The sequence below is a fragment of the Caretta caretta genome, chromosome 5, assembly GCF_965140235.1.
Source record: "Caretta caretta isolate rCarCar2 chromosome 5, rCarCar1.hap1, whole genome shotgun sequence".
In the NCBI taxonomy this organism is placed as follows: domain Eukaryota; kingdom Metazoa; phylum Chordata; order Testudines; family Cheloniidae; genus Caretta; species Caretta caretta.
Window position 1 is genome coordinate 71,709,088 of NC_134210.1, and position 21,647 is coordinate 71,730,734.

Below are 21,647 nucleotides of genomic sequence, written 5' to 3' on the forward strand. Positions count from 1 at the left end.
AGTCCCCTAATCATTTTTGTTGCCCTCCGCTGGACTCTTTCCAATTTTTCCACATCCTTCTTGTAGTGTGGGGCCCAAAACTGGACACAGTACTCCAGATGAGGCCTCACCAATGTCGAATAGAGGGGAATGATCACATCCCTCGATCTGCTGGCAATGCCCCTTCCTATACATCCCAAAATGCCATTGGCCTTCTTGGCAACAAGGGCACACTGTTGACTCATATCCAGCTTCTCGTCCACTGTAACCCCTAGGTCCTTTTCTGCAGAACTGCTGCTGAGCCATTCGGCCCCTAGTCTGTAGCGGTGCATGGGATTCTTCCATCCTAAGTGCAACCTGCACTTGTCCTTGTCGAACCTCATCAGATTTCTTTTGGCCCAATCCTCCAATTTGTCTAGGTCCCTCTGTATCCTATCCCTACCCTCCAGCGTATCTACCTCTCCTCCCAGTTTAGTGTCATTTGCAAATTTGCTGAGGGTGCAATCCACACCATCTTCCAGATCATTAATGAAGATATTGAACAAAACCGGCCCCAGGACCGACCCTTGGGGCACTCCACTTGATACCGGCTGCCAACTAGACATGGAGCCATTGATCACTACCCGTTGAGCCTGACAATCTAGCCAGCTTTCTATCCACCTTATAGTCTCACCCTTCTGGACTCCCAGTTCCAGTCTCCTGGCTCACGGCTCACAGTCTCCTCACCCACCTCAGTTCCTTGTCCCCAGTCTCCTTGCCTAGCCAGTCCAAGTTCTCCTCTTCCTGGCTCCTCCTCCAATCTATCTTTCTCCTCCACCCTAGCCTCCTGGCAGTCACCCCTTGCCCACATTCCTCATCTTCACTGGCTCCCAGTCCGAATCTCCCTCTCTAGGCTCCTCATCTAATCTCAATATTGCCCCTGTCCAAAGCTCCTTGTCCCAGTCTTTTTGCGCAGCTACTCCCAGTTCTCCCCCTCTACCCCAGCTTCTCATCTGATCTAGCTCCCCTCCCCCCTCAGTCCCATTTTCCTTGCCCAGACTGTCCTTGTCTCTGCTCTGGCTCCTCATACAATCTCAGTCTCCCCACTAACTATTGGCTCCCAGTCCCCCCACTTCCATCCCCTGTTTCTCTCCCTGGCTCCCATTACCAATCGCCTTGCCCAGCCAGTCCCAATCTTCCCGCACCCCAACTCCCAATCCCAGGTTCTGTCCTTCCTCTCCACGAGGCTCCTTGTCCCAGCCAATTCTTGTCCCCTCTGAAGTTCTCCTTCATGCTGTCTGGGCCCAGCAGGGTGTTATTGAGATCACAGGAGAGACCGTCTCCCTGCTCTCAGTTCAGATGCCTGGACCTAGACTTGGCACCTCCCCCCTCTAGCTCAAGTGGCAAAAGCCTGTGCAGTGGGGCTAAAGGTATTAACTCTGATGAAGACTCATGTGGGTGTCAATCGGATGCTATGATGGAATTCCTGTATTTTCAGTTTGCTTTTTAAAAATCTTAATAAATCACATTAAAAATACTAGAAGCATTAAGATTCAGTCAAGCACTCAAAAGTTAGGAAGTACCACAGTTAAGGTTGACTGTGTAACCTTAATTCAGGCTCCTTGGAGTATGTATTATGATACCGTCTAATTACATGACTATATACCATTTTTTCTATGGAATTTGTCTCATTCATTGCACAGATTGGACCTACTCTGGGGAAGAATCAGGGTTGTGTTGTGATGGAGGCTGTTGCCTGTAGGACCACTGCCTCGTTTGTTGCAGATGATGGAAGGTGCATAGAGAATGACAGTGGGGACTACAGGAAGATAAAGGATGGTTCTCTAAGTTAAGGCAGTTGAATGCTGCCCTGGAGAAATGGATTCTGTCCCTGCCTCTGCCAGAGAGTTCCTATGTGATTCTGGGCAAGTCATTTAACCCAAAATTTTTACTGGACACTAATTATGTGCACATCAGTCAAGTCTCTGCTCCAAAGCACTGAGTGCAAGAACATCTGAAAGACAAGATCACCAGAATTTTTTAACATGGGCCAAACACCATTCTTCCTAGCAACAGAAACAACTGAACTATTTTGCCTGAACGTTTCCAAAATATCCACCCTGAGGCAGACACCCAGCAGGGACAATTTCCGCTCAAACAGTTGAACTCTGACAAAGTTATAATCAACTGAAAACACGTCTTATAATGGAGAGTGTCAGGCAACCTTAATAATAGGTGATGCGATCAGCCCTGCCTATAATGTATATATACATATAGGGACCACTTAAAGTGATATGTATAAAGACCCAAGGAAAGGTTTGTTGTTGTTTTGTTTTTTTAATTAAAAGTAGTTCTGTTTTCACAGGCAGAGTGGGAAAAGAGCTGGGGAGTGGGTAAAAATCACATAGGGAGATGTTCCTTGGAGCCTGACATCACTTAGATATTTGATAAATTTCGCTCTCTTTTCCCCTTAGACTTTGTGGATTTGAACCATTCTATGATGAAAGGGGAGACCAGTACATGTTTAAAAGAATTTTGAATTGTGAATATGACTTTGTGTCCCCCTGGTGGGATGACGTGTCTCTAAATGCCAAGGATTTGGTAAGTACAACTAGAACACAAAGTGTAGCATTTTCTCCAATGCATATGTGACATCGCTCCCCAAAGGCAAACAGTATTTGTGTGGAGTTTTTTCACATATATCTTCATCTCACTTTGATTCCTGCCTATCTTGTTTGCCTGCAAATCAAGACTAATTTGTTAAAATGAAATAATCACCATAGATTCCAGTGGCCTGAACTTCAGAGATGCTGAGTACCTCTTGCCCCTGCTGACATCAGTTAAAGCTGTGGCTTTTAAGTACTCTTGTAAATTAGGCTGTAGAAATTCAGAGATTATTGCAGCACATGTATCTTTTAAAAAAAAGTCTATTAAATTACAGTAAAAAGTCCCCACACTACATCATACGTCACTTATTCAAGATCAGGTTAATATTCAAAGAACCTGGCTAAAGATTCTAGTGTCTGACTTTTTTTGTAGGTATCATTTCTTTGAGTCGGGTTTTTTTTTTTCTTTCAATTTCTTTCTTCTTCATGGAGTTTCAACCTCAAAAGGGCCATAAAAACTAGACCCCCCCCATAGTTTGTATGGTTTCACGTTTGAACATTTTTCCTTATAAAGATTAAATAACAAAGGCCCCAGCTGTTGCTGACTATAAGATTCTGTCCATTTCTGAGCTTTTTGTGATGAGTTTTTAGTAGATGAGTGTCAGTCAGTCATTGCCCTTAAGTATGATCCATTAGTAGTGCTCCAGCCTTAGCATTTTATCTGCACTATAGCCTTTGATTACTGGGTAAAGTAAATTGGATCCAAAAGATACTGATCTACAAAGATGAACATGTCCAACTTCTATTTTTACCCAATGATACATACACAATTTAGTTATTTCATTAAAATTACAACAACAAATGTTCAGTTCCATATCACTTGTACAAACTGTGCCATAAAACGCTACAGTAATTAATGTTTGTAAAGTGCTTCAGGATGCTTCAGCTGAAAGGCATGGTAGAAGTTCGAAGTATTTATTGTTGTTGTATTAGATTTAGAATATTTCTGAGATGGAGCAAATGCCATTTACATCTCTGTCAGCTAAACAATATCCCGCCGTAGAGCTAAGTGGATGGTCTTTGTGTGCATACACCATTTATGCAAGTTGGTCCAGCGTAGTTGCTCTAATGGAGCTCATATTTTCAATTCTGAATGGTTGGAAGTAAAACCTGAACCGGAGATTGAGGCGGTTTGTGGCTTTGAAGCCATGACCCATGCTGTAGGGAGGGATGAGCCGCTGCGTTTCAGTTGGAGCCACAAATAGGCATTCTGACTGATTGATCCAGAATTGCTGCTTGGACTCAAAGGGTGCACACACGACAGTGACCCTCTCAGGAGAGGCAGTGTGTTTCCCTCAGAGTACTTGTGGGGGAATCCCACCAGGGTGGAGATAAACAGAATCCCCCTTCCCCCACTTAAGTCATGGAGCAGTAGCAGAGCTACTCCACAGCCACAGTGAACGCTGCTCATGAAGGGTGTTCAGCCAGGAGATCTGTGTATTTTTAGATCCACTGGCTACAGTCCTCCTCCTCTGTCCACACTTCTTTAAAAACATTTTCTATTTTATCTTAGTTTTACAATGCCCCTCTGCCCTGCTGTGGATGGACACCTGTGGAACACAGCTTCACCGCATACACCTATTTGCTCAGCTCTCTACACCTTCCACATGCCAAGGCTGCGTCTGTAGTGGCATTTGTCAGGAAATTTCCCACCATTGCACTGACATAGGTGCAGCTCCACCAGTTGGAGCAATGGTGGAAACACTAGTATAGCTAAATCCATGTCATCTAACTCTGCTCACAGCAGGTCTAGAAGACGCAGTGGTGAAAATACCTGACCCTTGCCTACAGCAGTTGCTATTACCTATTTTCTGCTAATGTGGATAAAGCTCTAATAAGCAGAATTGTACAGGTTCTGCTGCTTACCTGTGCCTCCATAGGATGACTGGAATTGCCATCTCTGATAGAATCTGACCCTGTATTAATTTCTGTTCAGTTCCTTTAAACATTTTAAATGCTGTTTACTTTTTTGACCAGCCACTGTGCATTGAGCAGGTGCTTTCATTGAGCTGTGAACAATGATGCATAGCCCATATTCCTAGTACAACTTGCGCATTTGTAAAGTACATTCTGTAGGGTGTAAAGAAAGAGTACACAGAGCTTCAAAAAAAAAAAAAAAAAAAAAAACCCCACGCCCTATTTTGCACACTTCCAGTGGGTATTTGCATGCACAAATGTACTTGAGGTCATGTGTCTAACTTTGAAAAGATGGCTTTTTATGTGGAATATTAGTTTGGTTTATATTTTTAAAAACTTACCAGTCACCTTTAAATCTTAAATCTCAAAAGTTTTAAAAACCCACATTTGATAGCAAGTGAAGTGTTACTGAAATAAGGCCCTGATTCTGCTGCGGTAGAGGTCTAAATACTGTAGGTAAGAGAGTGATTCAGGAAATACACAATATTTTGAGGTATATGTGATTTAAGCCTATTAAATGCAATTTTAAAATTAAAAAGTGTTATGTTGAAAGATATTAATGGCTGCCAACAGGTGAGTCTTGGATCCAAGGACTATCACAGAGCTAGTGAAAGTCAATGAGTGTGCCAAGCACTTTTTCCAGACTCAGTAGAAAGAGCAATGGATTTGGTGCTCCTGAAAATCAAGGACTCATGGTAGTGAAAGACTATATGACACCATTCACAGAACACACCTCAGTTATCACTTCACCTTCACCACTAGCCATGATATTCCATTCACAGTTTTGAACCCAAATTTGCAAAATGCCTCTTTCAACCACTGTCGTCTAATCCCCACAGCTGTTCACTATAAATAACATTAAAACTTGTTAGGTGTACTGATATTCTTTCTAATGTAGCCTTGCAGTCAGTTGTAGTCCTGACCTAAGTTATCAAATAAGCATATTTACCCATTCAAATGCAATGTTTCTTATGGCCATACTTTACAATCAATTTGCATATTGTACTTACAGTACATGCAGGATTATTTTTTTCTTTGGTAAACTGCTTTCAGCTACTTGAGCTACAATAAAAACAAATCAAGAAAATTGGTACATGGAGGTTCAAAAATCAAAGTGAATGTGTTTTATTTTGCTTTTGTCTCTCTCTCTTTTATACTTAAGCCCATTTACCATTAACCATTTAACATATTGCAACTTGGGCATTATATTCTCCTTGGCAGCTTAGACAAATGCATTCACCGACTGTAGCTGTAATGAAAATGCACTAGTTCACACAGCATAGTGTTCAACACCAATAAATGTTTTTAAAGTTTTTTTTTCAGTAGCACATTTGTGTCTTTGAGCAATACACTTAATATTATCTCCATGTTTAAGATAAGTAGTAAAAACCTATGGTCCAGGGTTGAGTCTGCTAGTTCTAGAATCCATTTGTTGTACAGCAACAAAAATGATAGTCTATTTCCTAGAGAGCCTTTCATTGAGCAGCTTCACAAAACCAAGAACAAACCCCATAACGTAAGTCTTACTACATATCATTGAGGAAGAAAGTTGACTTTTTCTTTTCTTGATGACATAGGTTAAAAAGTTGATTGTGTTTGATGCTAAGAAGCGCCTCACAACCTTTCAAGCTTTGCAGCACCCCTGGGTCACAGGAAAAGCAGCCAATTTTGCACATATGGACAATGCACAAAAGAAACTTCAAGAATTCAATGCGCGGCGTAAACTAAAGGTAAGTCTCTGCACTGAACTTTAAAAGCACACGGCAGCATTGACTATTTAAGAAGCCTGACAAAACTTTCAGGAAAATTTTTGACTTCAGTAAAAAAAAAAAAGTCAATTCCTCTGTCTTTTTCTATAATAACTGATGAAGATGAAAAAGCTAAAGATAATCCATTCACTTTGTGCAGCTGGACAAGTGGAAATGTGCAGAGCTGACTGTAAGCACTATAGAAACGAAACTGCTTAGAATAGAAATATTTGCAGTGTTGCTGTAGCTGTGTTGGTTCCAGAATATTAGAGAGAGAAGGTGTGGGAGGGAATATCTTTCATTTTGTTTTTGTTGGTGAGAGAGATCATCTTTTGAGCTTGCACAGAGCTCTGTGTAAGCTCAAAAGCTTCTCTCTCTCACAAACAGAAGTTGGTCCAGTAAAAGATATTAGCTCACCCACCTGGTCTCTAGAATAGGAATGGCTTTTAAAAATCTTTTTAAAGACTTTTTTATGTTTAGTACTGCATGCTCCATCCCTAGAGTGCTGATTGGCATGGGCCCAAATCAGAGCAGGTGACTCACTGGTTTCCTCATGGAGTCCTACATCTACAAACCTGGAAGATGCTTAATCTGTTTGGTTAAAATTTTACTTTATTAATGTTTTATATTTTTGGAATGTGAGACATGCATTGAGAGCATTTTACTTTATGACCCATAGGGGCAAGTTTTCAAAATTAAATGCCTGTGTTGTGCATACCAAATATGCACATTCATGCCCAAATATGCAGTTCCCTGTTGTTACAGGTAACGTCACAAGTATTGGGGTAATTTTATACCCTCCACACCTGAACCATTATACCAGCTGTGCAGATGCGACTTCGATGGGAATTGGATCAGGCCAATAAACACCCATTTGCCCCTTTGTTGGGATACTTGCATACAACACTTAGGCACTAGTGGGAAGAATTTCAAAAGCACAGCTGGCAGTTAGGCACCTAACTGACTTGAGTTTGCAATTCTCCCCCTCGTTCTACTAACGTTGGTCTTTAGTGTCTATAGTGTTCGTTTTGGAAGAGATTTCACAGATTTGTGCACAATATTTATGAATAACAACTATTGTGGAGCCATAATTTAGAGATGCCTTCATCATCATGGGCAGATGGAAATAATAAATTAGCCTCTGGACTGGGAACTATCCAGTCCATGCACAGACAGATTCACAAGTAAGAAATTACCCTTACATTTCACTTGTTCTCATTTTTCAGTGCTATTAGGGAATGTGACGGAGAAAGTCTAGTTGGCAAAAAGAGGACAGAACTGTTGTGAAATGTTTACAAAGATCCTGAGAAGACATAATTCACAGTGACACTTAGCCTGTAGAGAGCAGGCTTACATATGTCCATTAAAGTTGTTGTTTTATAGTGCGCTTCCTGAAGAGTACAAAATTAACTCCTCCTGAGTCAACTTCTACATTTATTGTTCTAAGAGTCTAAGAAAAGTTTGTGTCTGTTTTGCATATTTCCTTGACTCTCTTTTGTATTCTCACACCACAGATCTATTTTCAGACCTTGAACTAGACACATTTAAAAAACCCCAAGACTTGAGATTAATTAGAACTATGGTTTTTTATTTCTTTAATGTTTTTACATCAAGAACAGAATTACCAAATAGCTAATAGCATGAAAACTAAATCGCTCTCCAAAAAAACTAAGGATGAAATATAAATCTAGGTACTGAATCAATAAGGGTATATGCAATAATACACATATAGCTACAATTATACAAGTAATGATACATATCAAATTACCTCCACCTCCTGTATAAGACCAATGTAAGGACTTTAGTTTTTCTTTGTCTGTTGAAAGCCATATTTTTATAAAATTATAATGCTGTAAACTCCAGAATTAACCCTAATGTTAGTTCTAGCAGAGTAGATCAGAACTGCTTCTTGTATACATATATAGTAGAACCAAAAGTAAAGGTCATTACACTTATCTTTAATTTGCATCATTTTACCAGGTAATATGTTCTGTTTCTAGACCATCAATCTGAGCAAGTCATCTCACATTTTGAATCCCTCCATGGCTGCCACCTCCTTTACTGGGTCAAGTATCCACTTGCCCCCTTACATATATTTTTGTTTTTTAAGAATATCTGCTTTACCAGGCAGGGATCAAGGGGTAGATCCTAACTGGTGTAAATTGGAGCAGTGACAATTTCATAGAATATCAGGGTTGGAAGGGACTTCAGGAGGTGATCTAGTCCAACCCCCTGCTAAAAGCAGGACCAATCCCCAATTTTTGCCCCAACCCCTAAATGGCCCCCTCAAGGATTGAATTCACAGCCCTAGGTTTAGCAAGCCAATGCTCAAACCACTGAGCTATCCCTCCCCTTAAATTTACACCAGCAAGGATCTGTGCCAGAGTCTTTCTATATATCTATACAGCACCTAGCATGTTTTGGACACTACTATAACAAACATAAATAATAATAATAGCCACTTCATCTCGGGCATATTTCGTGAAATAATCAGTGTGAATATACTTGTGGGAAAAACACAAGTTTGTTCTTTGTCCTCCCGTATGGATAGGTGTATTTTATTTTTAAATTAGGTTCAGAAACGTCTGAAAAAATGTTTCTATTAATGCTAGTCAAGGTTTAGTCTTCAGAAATAGTGTCTGTTTCAAATGTCATTAAATTGTTTCAAATGTTAGAATTTATTTTATTAGCTAATTGGATATTAACAAGAAGCATAAATGTACTAAAATTCCCTGATCATATGAGACTAAGTTGGTGTTATATGCCATGGATTTTATTTAAATTGTCTATCTTTGTCAGGCTGCAGTGAAAGCTGTTGTGGCATCAACTCGTCTTGGGAGTGCAAGTGGTCACAGCAGCCACGACAGCAATAAGCCCAGCCGTAATCCATCTCCAGTTCAAGACAGTGAACCTGAAGAGAAACCTACTCAGGAAGGAGAAGAAGCGTCAGAAGAGAAGCCTTAGGTCACTTGCTTTCTTCTTTCAGCTGAGATTTGTCATTTCATGCACCAGCTATCTTGCCCTTCAGCAAGAAAGATTTGTAAGCCTGGCCTGTCTGGTGGCTCTGCTTTGGAGTGCAAAATGCACCAGCTGGTGGTCCTAACTTCAATGCATGTGACTGCTTATGAAAATAGTAAATTGTCCTATCAGGTATGTCATGGATACAATGTTATTTGCCGTAATACCAACAAGTGAAACATGAGACAGTAAATACTACTTACATTAATGCATACACTTCATATACCTTTAGAGAGTGTTTAGAGGTGACGTTTGAAATGAATACTATTTCGTTTTGTTTTACAAAAGTAGACATCTTCTAGAAATCATTTATTTGAAACTGTTTCCTTTCCGAATCATAATCTCACAGTAAATGAATGGGAACTGATGTCAAGCCCATGCTTTTAAAATGACATCTGAAATGTTGAGCTTTTTATCAGTAATATTTATAAAGTGTTTACAAGGAGAACATAGTATAGAGATTTATATGCAGAAACATTCCACTAATCCTGGTAAGAAATTGAAATTAGTTCTAGTGGCCATGAAACTGTATGTTCCTCAAGTTCGTGTTGAGAATGCCTTACTCTACCTTTAACGGTTTATATACAGTATTTTAATGATAACCAAAATTAGTCTGATTTCTGCCATTTCATTCTCTAGTAAAATGTTAGCAAAACAAAATGATAGATTAGTATAAAATATGATTAAGGTAGTCGCAACTTTTTAAGATGCCATTGTATTTATTCATTACTTTATAAAGCCGTGCAGCTAGAAAATGTTTTTATGGGGGAAATCTGCAATTCCATAAGTTCTAAATACTTGAAGAAAGCTATTCTACTGCAGGGTGATTTTACTCTGGGGAGGCACTCAGATACTTATCAGTACTCATCACTGTAAAGAACCTAGATAGATGAATAGATACATACAACCCAGAAGCTTTGACCTCATGACTAACTAGTTTTCCATCATTCAGTACAGACTTAATGAATCCAGATTTTGCTAATAAAGGAGCCAGTCCTGTAAAATGATCTACATGGGCAGATCCCTGCACCTGTGTGCATAGGTGCTGCAACTAGAGTTGCTGAGGGTTCTGCCGCACCCCTGGGCTTGAAGTGGTTTCCATCATATACAGGAGTTTACAGTTTGGTTCAGTGACTCTCAGTACCCCCACTACACAAATTGTTCCAGCACCCCTGCCTTTGGGTAGCTCCCATGACTTTGGTTAAGATACATGGGTATGGACCAGCTTGTAGGATCAGGGCCAAGCTCTTTATTTACTTTGATCATATGTGAGACATAATTGATATGAACTGAAAACTTATCAGCATCAATATGTATTTAATTATTTTGATAGTACCTGAATGTCATAATGCATTGGTATATTACAGAAATGACATAAAGAAGCTGAAGAATGTCAGTGCCATTTGCGTTTGTTATACTTTGTAATACTGATAGTTACCCAAGACCCTAATAATCCATTCAGTCTTCCTCTTTTGCTCTGTTTTGAAGTTGCTTTGCCTAGCAAAACTTGCCTTGAAAAACAGCAACAACAAAAAAACAACACTATTTCAGCTACTGAGAGAAGCCAGAGTAATTTGTTTTTTGTTGAAGTTAAAAGAAAAGGTAATGAAATATTATTCATATGGTAGGTTTGCTGTAGGACGAATGCATTCTCACACCTGGTCTCTCCTTTGGTTACAGTAGCACCACTGTTAGTGTTCAGTCAGCAATTAGTTCAATAGGAGCGGCTGAATTGATGTAGGGTTTTTCCTTCATTTTGGTTAGCTTGTTCCAACTTCCATAGATAGAGCAGGCTGCACAGGTATTCCATACTTCAAGGGTCTATCGATCATCTTCCTTGAATGGAGATACCTTTATCTGAAATACGTTTTCATTTGTGCAGGATAAAACCGTGGTCCTAATAGGTATGTCAGATGATTCTGGGATTAGTTACACCACAGACTGTCTTTAACGTATGACAAGTATGAACCAAATGTGTGTAAACAGAAGCCATCTCTGACAGCAGAATACAGGCAGCATGGTATTTGTGTGTGAGGGGCTGTATGAGGTTTGTACACACTTTGCCTAATTTCCCCTTTAGTATCTTCAACATCAAATAATTAAGATGCTTGTGATGTATGAATTACCTGTATATGACCAGTGTGCCTGACTTATGCAGTCGAACATTACACAGTAGGAGTGGCAGCACGCTGAGGCATGCATGCGCAAGGAATCTTTCACACACTGCTTTTTCTCTCATAAGTCACCCACCAGCAGGTTTTGTCATGGCACTGACTTGGGACTTTGGCACCACTTAGGGCAGGGGCGGGCAAAGTGCGGCCCAAGGGCCACATCCGGCCCTTCAGATGTTTTAATCCGGTCCTTGAGCTCCTGCTGGGGATCTGAATCCGGGGCTTGCCCTGCTCCAGCCGGCAAGCGGGGTCGGGGGTCTTGCCCCGCTCTGCACGTACCGTGGCTCCGCACAGCTCCCAGAAGCAGAGGCATGCCCCCTCCTGGAACCGTGGCCAATGGGAGCTGCAGGGGCGGCACCTACAGATGGGGCAGTGTGCAGAGCCACCTGGCTGACCCTCTGCGTAGGAGCCGGATAGAGGACATGCCGCTGCTTCTGGGAGCTGCTTGAGGTAAGCACCACTCAAGCCTGCACCCCTCATCCCCCCACCCACCCTCCAAACCCCTCAATCACAGCCCAGAGCACCCTCCTGCACCCCCACCCACTCATCCCCAGCCACACTCCAGAGCCCACACCCCAGCTGGAGCCCTCACCCCCCCCCGCTCCCCAATCCCAGCCTGGAGCCCTCTCCTGCACCCTGAACTCCTGGCCCTACCCCAGAGCCCACACCCCCACCCCAACCCCCAATTTCATGAGCATTCATGGCCCGCCATACAATTTCCATACCCAGATGTTGCCCTTGGGCCAAAAAGTTTGCCCACCCCTGACTTAGGGTATGTCTACACCGCCCTTGGCGGTGAGTCTCCCAGCTTGAGAGGACAGACTTGAGTTAGCGGGGCTCGTGCCAGCACTCTAAAAATAGCTGTGTAAGACAGTGCCTTTGAGTTGTGGCTCAGGATGATGCTCAGGCTCTGAAGCCACTGGACTTACTTTAACTCTTACGCTCTTGAGATTCCACCTGTTACTAAGGATATCATGTGGTTTAGTTTTGATTTTGTGCCAATTCCCTCCTCTGCTGGAAAGTAACCTCTCAGTAGGGCTCTTCAGTCACAAACAGGGGAGATGTACTGATCTGGAAAACCTTCATTTTTAGAGTATCTGAACAGAGCAGAACTTCTTAGAGAAAGAGGATATCATCAGTCCATGAAATGCATACACAAAACTAAATTTCAAAGATCCAGAGTGAGAATCTGATGCTATAATATGCAAAAAAACCAACCCTCCTCTGTTTGAATGCCCATCCCTTTAAAATTAAATGTGGAAGACTGGGTCCAAAGCTATTAAAGATTTCTGATCCTTTGGAACGCTTCACTTGTCACTGAATCGTTACAAAGCACAAGAAAACAATGAATTATTCAGGTGTTGGCTTGTTACATTGTGATTTTTATTCCTACTTTATGTAAGTGCACTGTAATGGGTTTGTGTATATTAGGCCCATGATCTCCTCCCTGAGTGCAAAAGAGCACATGGGGCAAAAAATGCTAACCCAAAATGCTCTCAAAAGAAAGGGCATTCCTTGCTCTGAGAATGTGCGGCCAGGCTGGTATGCAGAAAGGAATGACCAGAGCCAACCACCATTTATGTTGCACGTATAAGGGCAAAAGGTTGGTAAGCAATCTGCCATGAAAGGCCCTATGCATACTGTAGTAGAATGAGTGGAACTGGAGAAAGAGGGGTGAGGTTTCAGGAGGGACTGAGTCAGAAATACAAGTTGGGCCCAGTCTGCTTGCCACATCAAAGTCTGAGCCTCAGCCTGTAACACTGGCCACTACATACTTAATAAAGATCTCTTTTGTTCACCTCTACCTGCCTGCTGCATCACTTAGGGCAGGTCTACACTTAAAACACTGCATCAGTGCAATGCAACTGCACTGCTGTAACACTTCAGTGAAGACGCGACTATGCCAACAGGAGAGCTTCTCCCATTGCCATAGTATGCACACGCTGTATAAATAAATTGGCATAGTTAATCCACCTCCACAAGAGGCGGTAGCTATGTCGACAGGAGAAGCCCCGACATTGACATAGCGCTGTCTAACCAGGGGTAGATTTTTCACACCCCTGCATGACATAGTTATACTACTGTAAGTTTATAGTGGCCTTACTGTTAATAAAACAGGTACAGGTCAATCCAGCAATCAAAGGAAACAGGAGGGGAAGTGGATAACCGCACAGGAAGGGCTTTATACCACAGTACCCACTACTGGACAGCAGCACATATAAGAAAGGAAAACAGAATGATGGGAACTCCATATGACCAGCATGGCAGTGGGTAATTGGCACTGATGAGCAAGTACAGCCAGAGTTTCAGGAAATCCCAAATAAGAATGTTGAGTTGTCAATATACATTCCCTCATCTTCCACACACACCATAGTTCATGATTAAGGCTACGATTTAGTCACGGGTATTTTTAGTAAAAGTCATGGACAGGTCACAGGCAATAAACAAAAATTCACAGCCCGTGACCTGTCCATGACTTATATTAAAAATGCCTGTGATTAAATCTTGGAGGGGAGGCGCTACTGGGGGAGCGCCCAGGGCCAGCGGCACCAGCTGCCGGGGACCATGGACTGCTGCCAGGGCCAGCGGACCGCATCAGCTTCAGCATGCCAGGGACTGCTGCCTGGGGCCGCGGATCACAGCTGCTCTGGCCAGCCACCCAGGACCCACTACGAGGGCTGCCGGATCAGCAGCTGGTGTGGCTGTTCCCAGGGCTGCTCCAGGAGAGGCCGCAGAGCCAGCTGCTTGGGTGGCCCCGGGGCCAGCCACGTTTAGAATCATAGCAGATTAGAGTTGGAAGAGACCTCAGGAGGTCATGTAGTCTAACCCATTGCTCAAAGCAGGACCAACCCCAACTAAATCATTCCAGCCAGGGCTTTGTCAAGCTGGGCCATAAAAACCACTAAGGATGGAGATTCCACCACCTCCCTAGTTGACCCATTCCACTGCTTCACGACCCTCCTAGTGAAATAGTGTTTCCTAGTATCCAACCTAGACCTCCCCCACTGCAACTTGAGACCATAGCTCCTTGTTCTGTCATCTGCCACCACTGAGAACAGCCAAGCTCCCTCCTCTTTGGAACCCCCCAGGTAATTGAAGGCTCCTATCAAATACCCAATCACTCTTCTTTTCTGCAGATTAAGTAAGCCCAGTTCCCTCAGCGTCTCCTCCTAAGTCATGTGCCCCAGCCCCCTAATCATTTTTGTTGCCCTCTGCGGGACTCTCTCCAATTTGTCCACATCCTTTCTGTTATGGGGGGGCGAGGGCCAAAACTGGACACAATACTCCCAATATGACCTCACCAGTGCCGAATAGAAGGGAATAATCACGTCCCTCAATCTGCTGGCAATGCTCCTACTAATGCAGCCCAATATGCTGTTAGCTGTCTTGGCAACAAAGGCACACTTATCACTTGTCCCTGTAGAAGTCACGGAATCCGTGACTTCCACAGCCTCCGTGACACACACAGGGCCCTATTCATGATGTCAGAATGGAGTCCCGATATATCCTGCACTGAAGTGTGTAGATCAAGGCTGCTTGGAGCTCCTTTTTGCACAGTTCTCTTTTTTGGGACTGGGCATACAGAACATGGGGGCTTTCCTTAGACCATGCCACTATACACACTTCCACCGCTCTTACTTTTTGCCTACTATAGGCGTGATCTGCTCTACTGACTGTAATGCAGTGTACACAAACTCTTTGTTTGTGATAAGGCTGTAGCGTTTCTGATTAATTATCTCAGCCAGTGGGACTATCAACACCCAGGCGATATATCATTTGTACACTGAAGTGAGGAAAAAAATATTATAAGGTTTAAAATCTGAAAGATACCTAATTCAAGAGACTGCCTAAGAGACATACACACCTGGACCTTCATTAAAATAGCTGTGTTACATTCTAACTGAGCAAGTCCTTCAGATTCCTCGTACTCAGTTTTTGTGTGCTCTATAATTTGAGATGTTTCAGGATATGTTTTGAAGCTACTTTTTAAAATATGATCCACACAAATAATGTCTTTGTCCTCTTTTGCAGAAGAATTTAAATAACAAACACAGTTGTTAACATGGCAGGAAGTAAACCTTACAGCCAGTATAGTTTCATGAAGATTAATGCAGGGTCTGCACTGATATCGAGTGCAAGACACATTTATTTGACCTTGCCTTCATAACATAAACATATAGCAATATACGTGTGTGCGCGCACACACACATATATATAAAATATTTTTAAAACATACCATAACAAAACACGCCACTGCACACACTTCTCCCAGTACGCGACAGATGTTAGTCATGTCACTTAATCCACTACTGGAACATGCTCAGAAACTGTGGTGATAAGCATAGTATAAGAACTTATGTAGAACAGAATAGAATATCTGAAGCAGCCACATTTTGTCTGCAGACACAAGCAGGCCACTTTAATTGACTTCAGTGCACACAAACATATCACTACATTTCGTTACAGTCTTGAAAAATATCGTAGTGGTCATGTCTGCATTCAGCATGGCAGCAATTTTTTAAAGACATTCCATGTCATTTTCCAATATTTCTCAATTGGAAGATAAGCTATAGTGTTTCCAATTAATGTGGCTCACTTACTTCAGGACAAAATTCCTTCTAAGGGGTCTATTCTCTCAATAAAGGTATGTAGCTTTGACTTGGGTTAATAAATATTGGGAGCTAGATTTTCTATTGTCCTATGGCCCCTTTGTACCAATCTGCCAGCACAAAGCTGGACCGGAAGGAGTGCCCCAGCTCTCTTGGCTATCTAATGCAGGAAGGGCGTGGCCAAAGAATATAGGCATGGCTGGAGAAATGTTGGGCTTTGGTGATCCCCAGCTCGTGTCTTGGCCCTTCGCAGTTACAAACTTCTAGTGAAATTAAGTCAGCTCTAAGGCTGCTCTAAATTACATCAAGGGGGTCCAACGGAGCATGTTTGCACATCAGGAAGAGAACAGACCCCCTCAGTTCTGAGCATAATTGTTTCTTCCTCTTTAACACTGTAGATGATGGATGCAGAGTGCCTGCCATGCTGGTGAATGTCAACTGCCCCAGCTTATACACACACAACCTTGCAACTCACAGTCCCAAAATGTTAATCTGCCAACACTTAAATATCAAACACAGAGGGACTATTCTCTTCCATAGTTTGGCATTTTAAATTCTGATTTCATTTAACAAATGTTAAGAAAGGCCAAATTGCTGCTTGTTTTTCTTCCCTCTCCACCACCATCTAGAGTTGCCAGGTGTCTGGTTTTCAACCGGAATGCCTGGTCGAAAAGGGACCTTGGCAGCTCTGGTCAGCACCGCCGATCAGGCCGTTAAAAGTCCGATCGGGCCGTTAAAAATCTGATCAGCAGTGCTGCAGGGCTAAGACAGGCTAGTCCCTACCTGTCCTGGCACCATGCTGCTCCCACCCTGAGCATCAGCTCTGCAATCCCATTGGCCGGGATCCGCGGCCAATGGAAGCTAGGGGAGTGGTTCCTGTGGGTGAGAGCAGCATGCAGAGCCTCCTGGCTCCCTCACCTAGGAGCCGGACCTGCTGGCCGCTTCCAGGGTGCAACGCGGAGCCAGGACAGGCAGGGAGCCTGCCTTAGACCCGCTGTGGTGCCCTTAGACCAGGAGCTGCCTGAGGTAAGCCCCTACCCCAACCACTTGCCCCAGCCTTGAGCCCTCCCCAAACCCAGAGCTCCCTCCTGCACCCTAAACCCCTCATCCCTGGCCCCACCCCAGAGCCCACATCCCAAGCACTCACCCCCTCCAACACCCTAACCCCCTGCTTCAACCCACAGCCCCTCCCACATGCTGAATCCCTCTGCCCCAGCCTGGAGTCCCCTCCTGCACCCCAAACCCCTCATCCCCAGCCACACCCCAACTCCCTGCCACAGTCTGGAGCTCCCTCCCGCACCCTGAACCCCTTATTTCTGGCCCCACCCCAGAGCCTGCACCCCCAGTTAGAACCCGCACCCCTGCCCCAGACTAGTAAAAGTGAGTGAGGGTTGGGGAGAGTGAGCCACCGAGGGAGGGGGAATATAGTGAGTGGAGGCAGAGCCTCAGGGCAAGGGTGGGGCTCGGGTGGTCAGTTGTGTGATTAGAAAGATTAGAAAGTGACCATCCCACCTACCCGGCACTCCGGGGATGGGGGGCACATGGGGGGACCGGCGGTTTCAGAGGAGGTGCTCTGGGTTCCAGCAGGGAAGGGGGACAGAAGGGGAGGGTCTCAGGCAGAGGAGGATGGGTCAGAGGCTAGCCTCCCCCAATGGCTCATTCACCTACCGCCCATGGTCAGAACCTCTCTTTAATGGGGTCATCAGGGCTTGCTGGGGCTGAGGGCAAAAGCCGAAACCCGAGCCCCACTGCCTGGGATGGGGGCTGAAGACTGAGGCTTCAGCCCTGGGCAGTGGGACTCAGACTTTACCCCTCCCTCCCCTGCCTGGGGTGGCAGGATTCACGGTTTGGCTTTGCCCCCCCGCGGATGACCAGATGTCCTGATTTTATAGGGACAGTCCTATATTCGAGGTACTGTCATATATAGGCACCTATTACCTCCCCACCCCGTCCCAATTCTTCACACTTGCTATCTGATCACCCTACTCCCCTCCCCCTCCCCACTCCTGCAACCCAGGGTGGCCGGGCTCAGGCTTTGGCCCCACCCCTGCCTGGACACACCTGAACAATGTCAGGCACAGGATCACTTAGGCTGGAACAGTATTAAGTTTCTATCATTCCCCTGGGAGGAACCTCTTTCACCATAAAGAAGCCCAGGAGGCTTAAGATCTGCAGATGTCCTATGATCATAGCACCAATTTGAGACCTTAGGTCTCTGAACTGGTAACATGGAGAGCAGAGTGCAGCAACTCACATATTTGAGATACACAGATCTGAGATATCAGCATTGAAGCCTGAACTTGAAAAGATTTATACACCCTTCACTTTATCCAATGTTGGTAGGCCCATTGAAGTCAATGGAACTACTCACAGTGTGGAAGGAGACGCATGTGTGTACGTCTTTGCAGGATCAGGACCTAATTGTGTTGTAGTCAATCTCTGAAAATAAAACATTCTAAATGTAAATATAACTAATTATATAGGTTAATATAAACTTTAGAATCAGGAGCCAGTGGTGTTGTGAGTTCCTATAGAATTACATATTTCTGTGATTTCCAGATGAGACCATCATAGCACAATAATATAGTAAGCAGCAAAGGAATTAATGCTATTCCACTCTCTCTAATTTGATTTTATTTTCTATCGCACACATTCTACAAATAAAGTTCCCAATGCTAGGAAGGTGACCATCTCTTTTTTTAAAAAAAATAAATTAAAAAGGGCTTTCTAGTTAGTCTGCATTCTGTATTGTCTTATGCGGTCACTGCATTTCATTGTTCTGTACAGGACCATGTGGTACAGTACCTGAGAGAACCAGGGTGCCTATGGAAAAAGTCCCCAAAATGTAATTTTGGTGGGAAAAAAAAGTGCTCATAAATTTAAATACATATAAATTAGCCCACCAAAATGAAAAATCCAAGGACCCACCAACCAGTAAACTCCCGTAACAAAAACACTATATTATCCCACCCTGCTATTGGTGGGCTTGCATGAAAGTCTCTATTTTTATTACCTGGGCAATGAGAAAGGGGGAAAAAAGCCTCAAGTCCCTCTTCTTCACTGGTCACTTCCCGAGGAGACAAAAATCTGTCAATAACCATGGCTTAGCCACTCTCACACATACTTATGAGAGAGTGAAGCAAGCTCCTGATGCACTGGTCCCTTATATGGGGAGGAGTCCTGCTCCCAACTTCTGTTTTAACCAAAAAAGAATTTCTCATCACATCCACCCCCACACCTTGTATATATAGCTCCATTAATACGGCTGACAGCCTCCTCTCCAATCTGCCATACCAAACCAGAGGAGTGTTCTGACTGATTCAGGTATGTAGCTTTGAATAACCCTCTTGCACTACTCAGCAAAGCTGGCCTGGTAAGTGTTGAGTGGGACTTTGTTGGGGAACAGTTGGCAGGCTGTGTAAAATATGAGATGGGTCAAAATGTTACATATGTGTCTGTACGTATATGAAAATCTTTATTCAACGGATCTGCTACATCCTACTGCAGTAATATCCTTCCCAGAAAGCAGTGGATAATGTCAGCTCATGCAGTCCCTTTCCCTGCTAGTGCAGAGCCCTAAGTGGGAGATTAGTGTTAGTCTACCAGCATTTTAATTTTATTGCCTCATTCTCAGAAGTACCACAATACAGTATTGCATATTATCATACATTCTACACATGCCTCCATTTCCTGGGGTGATGGTGAACTGTCATTGAAGAGTAACAAAATATAACTAAAATATATACACATTGCCTCAAGCAAACCTCAGGGCTGGCTTGGTATTACATACAACATGCCCTGACTTTCTTACTCAACCACCCCTGTCTTGCAGTGTGGTACATAATGTGCTGCTTAAATAGCAGAAATAGTGCCCAGAGAGAGCATGTTTTGTGGACTTGTATTTTATAAAGTGATAGGCTTAAGGGGCATGTGTCAGAACTAAACTATGAGGTGACTGGGAATCTGAGGAGCCTATGCAAGAGAGTCATATTCCCTACACCACTATGCAGCCCTGGGGCTGGTGGATCCATTCCTCTGCAGATCTGCTAAACTTCCCTCACCTGTGGGGCCATGACTCGTAGCCAGCTAATGATCGGTTACTGCTGTGTGTTAGGATAGTTCCTTCCTTGACCCTGTAAGGAGATTACCTGTGGACAGGCTAGCACTGGGGAGCTGATTTCAGGCAAGCTGCTCATTAGTTGGAGGGCTTGTTATTTTGCCTGACCTTGCTTTCTGACTTGGAGAGGTGACGAACTTAAAGAACCAGTATCTAGGTCAAATATTTGATCAGTAAATTACTACCAGAGTGCAGAGATCTTGACTTGTGAAGGTAAAAAGCCTGTTAAATTATAGTCAATAGGCTTAAGCACTCTGCTTCCTTTAATTAAAGTTACCTATAAAGAGTGTAGTATGGCAGCACTTCCAAAAAAAAAAATCAGACAAATGGTGCTCATTGATTTGTTACAAGGTGTATTTTATAATCCTATTATAAAAGCTTATAAAGCTAGGAATAGTTGAGGTTGGTCTGTATACTTACTGGACTCCATAACCCATATTTTCTCAATTCTGCTATGTTCTCTCTACATTTGACATACTGTTCTACAACTTGTTATGTAAGAAAAATCTTGTACCGTCAACAATTGTTTACCTTTAATAACAAAAACATAATAAGTAAAAATCTTAGGGCTGCCTGTGAAGTGTACGCACTTTTATTTCAGGCTAATCCTAGTTGTATAATAACTTTTCTCATACTGTGTAAACAAACCACAGGAGAGAATTCAGATCTAGAAAGGAGTATGGAACAGCAGAACTGGCAATGTATTATATTTGGGATTAATGTAATCTTTTATATGCTCATATGGACATGCTGATATTTGCTAAATGAAAAAAATATGCTTTGATGCTGGGAAGTTTATAAAAAAAGATTTGCATGTACAATATGATAATAAATTAGCCTAGAAATGCCTGTTTGTCATTCAATTAGATGAAAACTGTTACAGCCAACTGTATAATGGAGAATATAACATTGTTGCTATTATAAAGGGATATCCTGGCACATACAGTATTTGTTTATAGCTTATTAATCTTGAATGAATTTCAATGTGGCCTCTCTCTCCCCCTCACCCCCCTCCCCCAAAAGTTAGTAGTTTTGTACAACAGGAGAGCAGTCTTAACCGGTGAAACATTGATGTGTATTAAGGTCAGCGTGAAAGAGGTTGAAGAGTGTTCATAGGAATAACTGTTGTAGCCCTCCTTTGATTTCCCAAGCTAGGCAAGATTGGAAGTTGAAATTCCGTCAATAAGGTTTTTGTACTTTTTATATTTAAACCACACTTGCAAATCTGCAGGGTGACAAAGTATGATGGAACCCTGTGGTACAATATGAAAGCTTACGTAGGTCATATTCTAAAAATACAGAGCCAAAAATTCAGATGGCGCATGAGACAATAAGCTGACAAGCATTTATCCCTGATAGAACCACTAGTGAAGGTAGTCCAGAAACTTAAGCACCCTGGACAGTAAATTGAGACCCGCAGAACATCCTGCCATCTTATAGCT

At 43.1% G+C, this 21,647-nt stretch overlaps 1 protein-coding gene across 2 annotated transcripts in view; it reads left to right on the top strand.

Moving 5' to 3' along the window:
• CAMK4 (calcium/calmodulin dependent protein kinase IV) overlaps positions 1-21,150 on the top strand; it is a 301,585-nt gene extending 280,435 nt beyond the window's left edge. For both annotated transcript variants that reach the window (XM_048849796.2, XM_075128605.1), the window contains exons 9-11: positions 2,433-2,559; positions 6,119-6,271; positions 9,089-21,150. In XM_048849796.2, the coding sequence (XP_048705753.2) occupies positions 2,433-2,559; positions 6,119-6,271; positions 9,089-9,253 (445 nt within the window). In that variant the 3' untranslated portion in view covers positions 9,254-21,150. The remainder of the gene's footprint in view (positions 1-2,432; positions 2,560-6,118; positions 6,272-9,088) is intronic.
• The last annotated feature ends 497 nt before the right edge of the window (positions 21,151-21,647 follow it).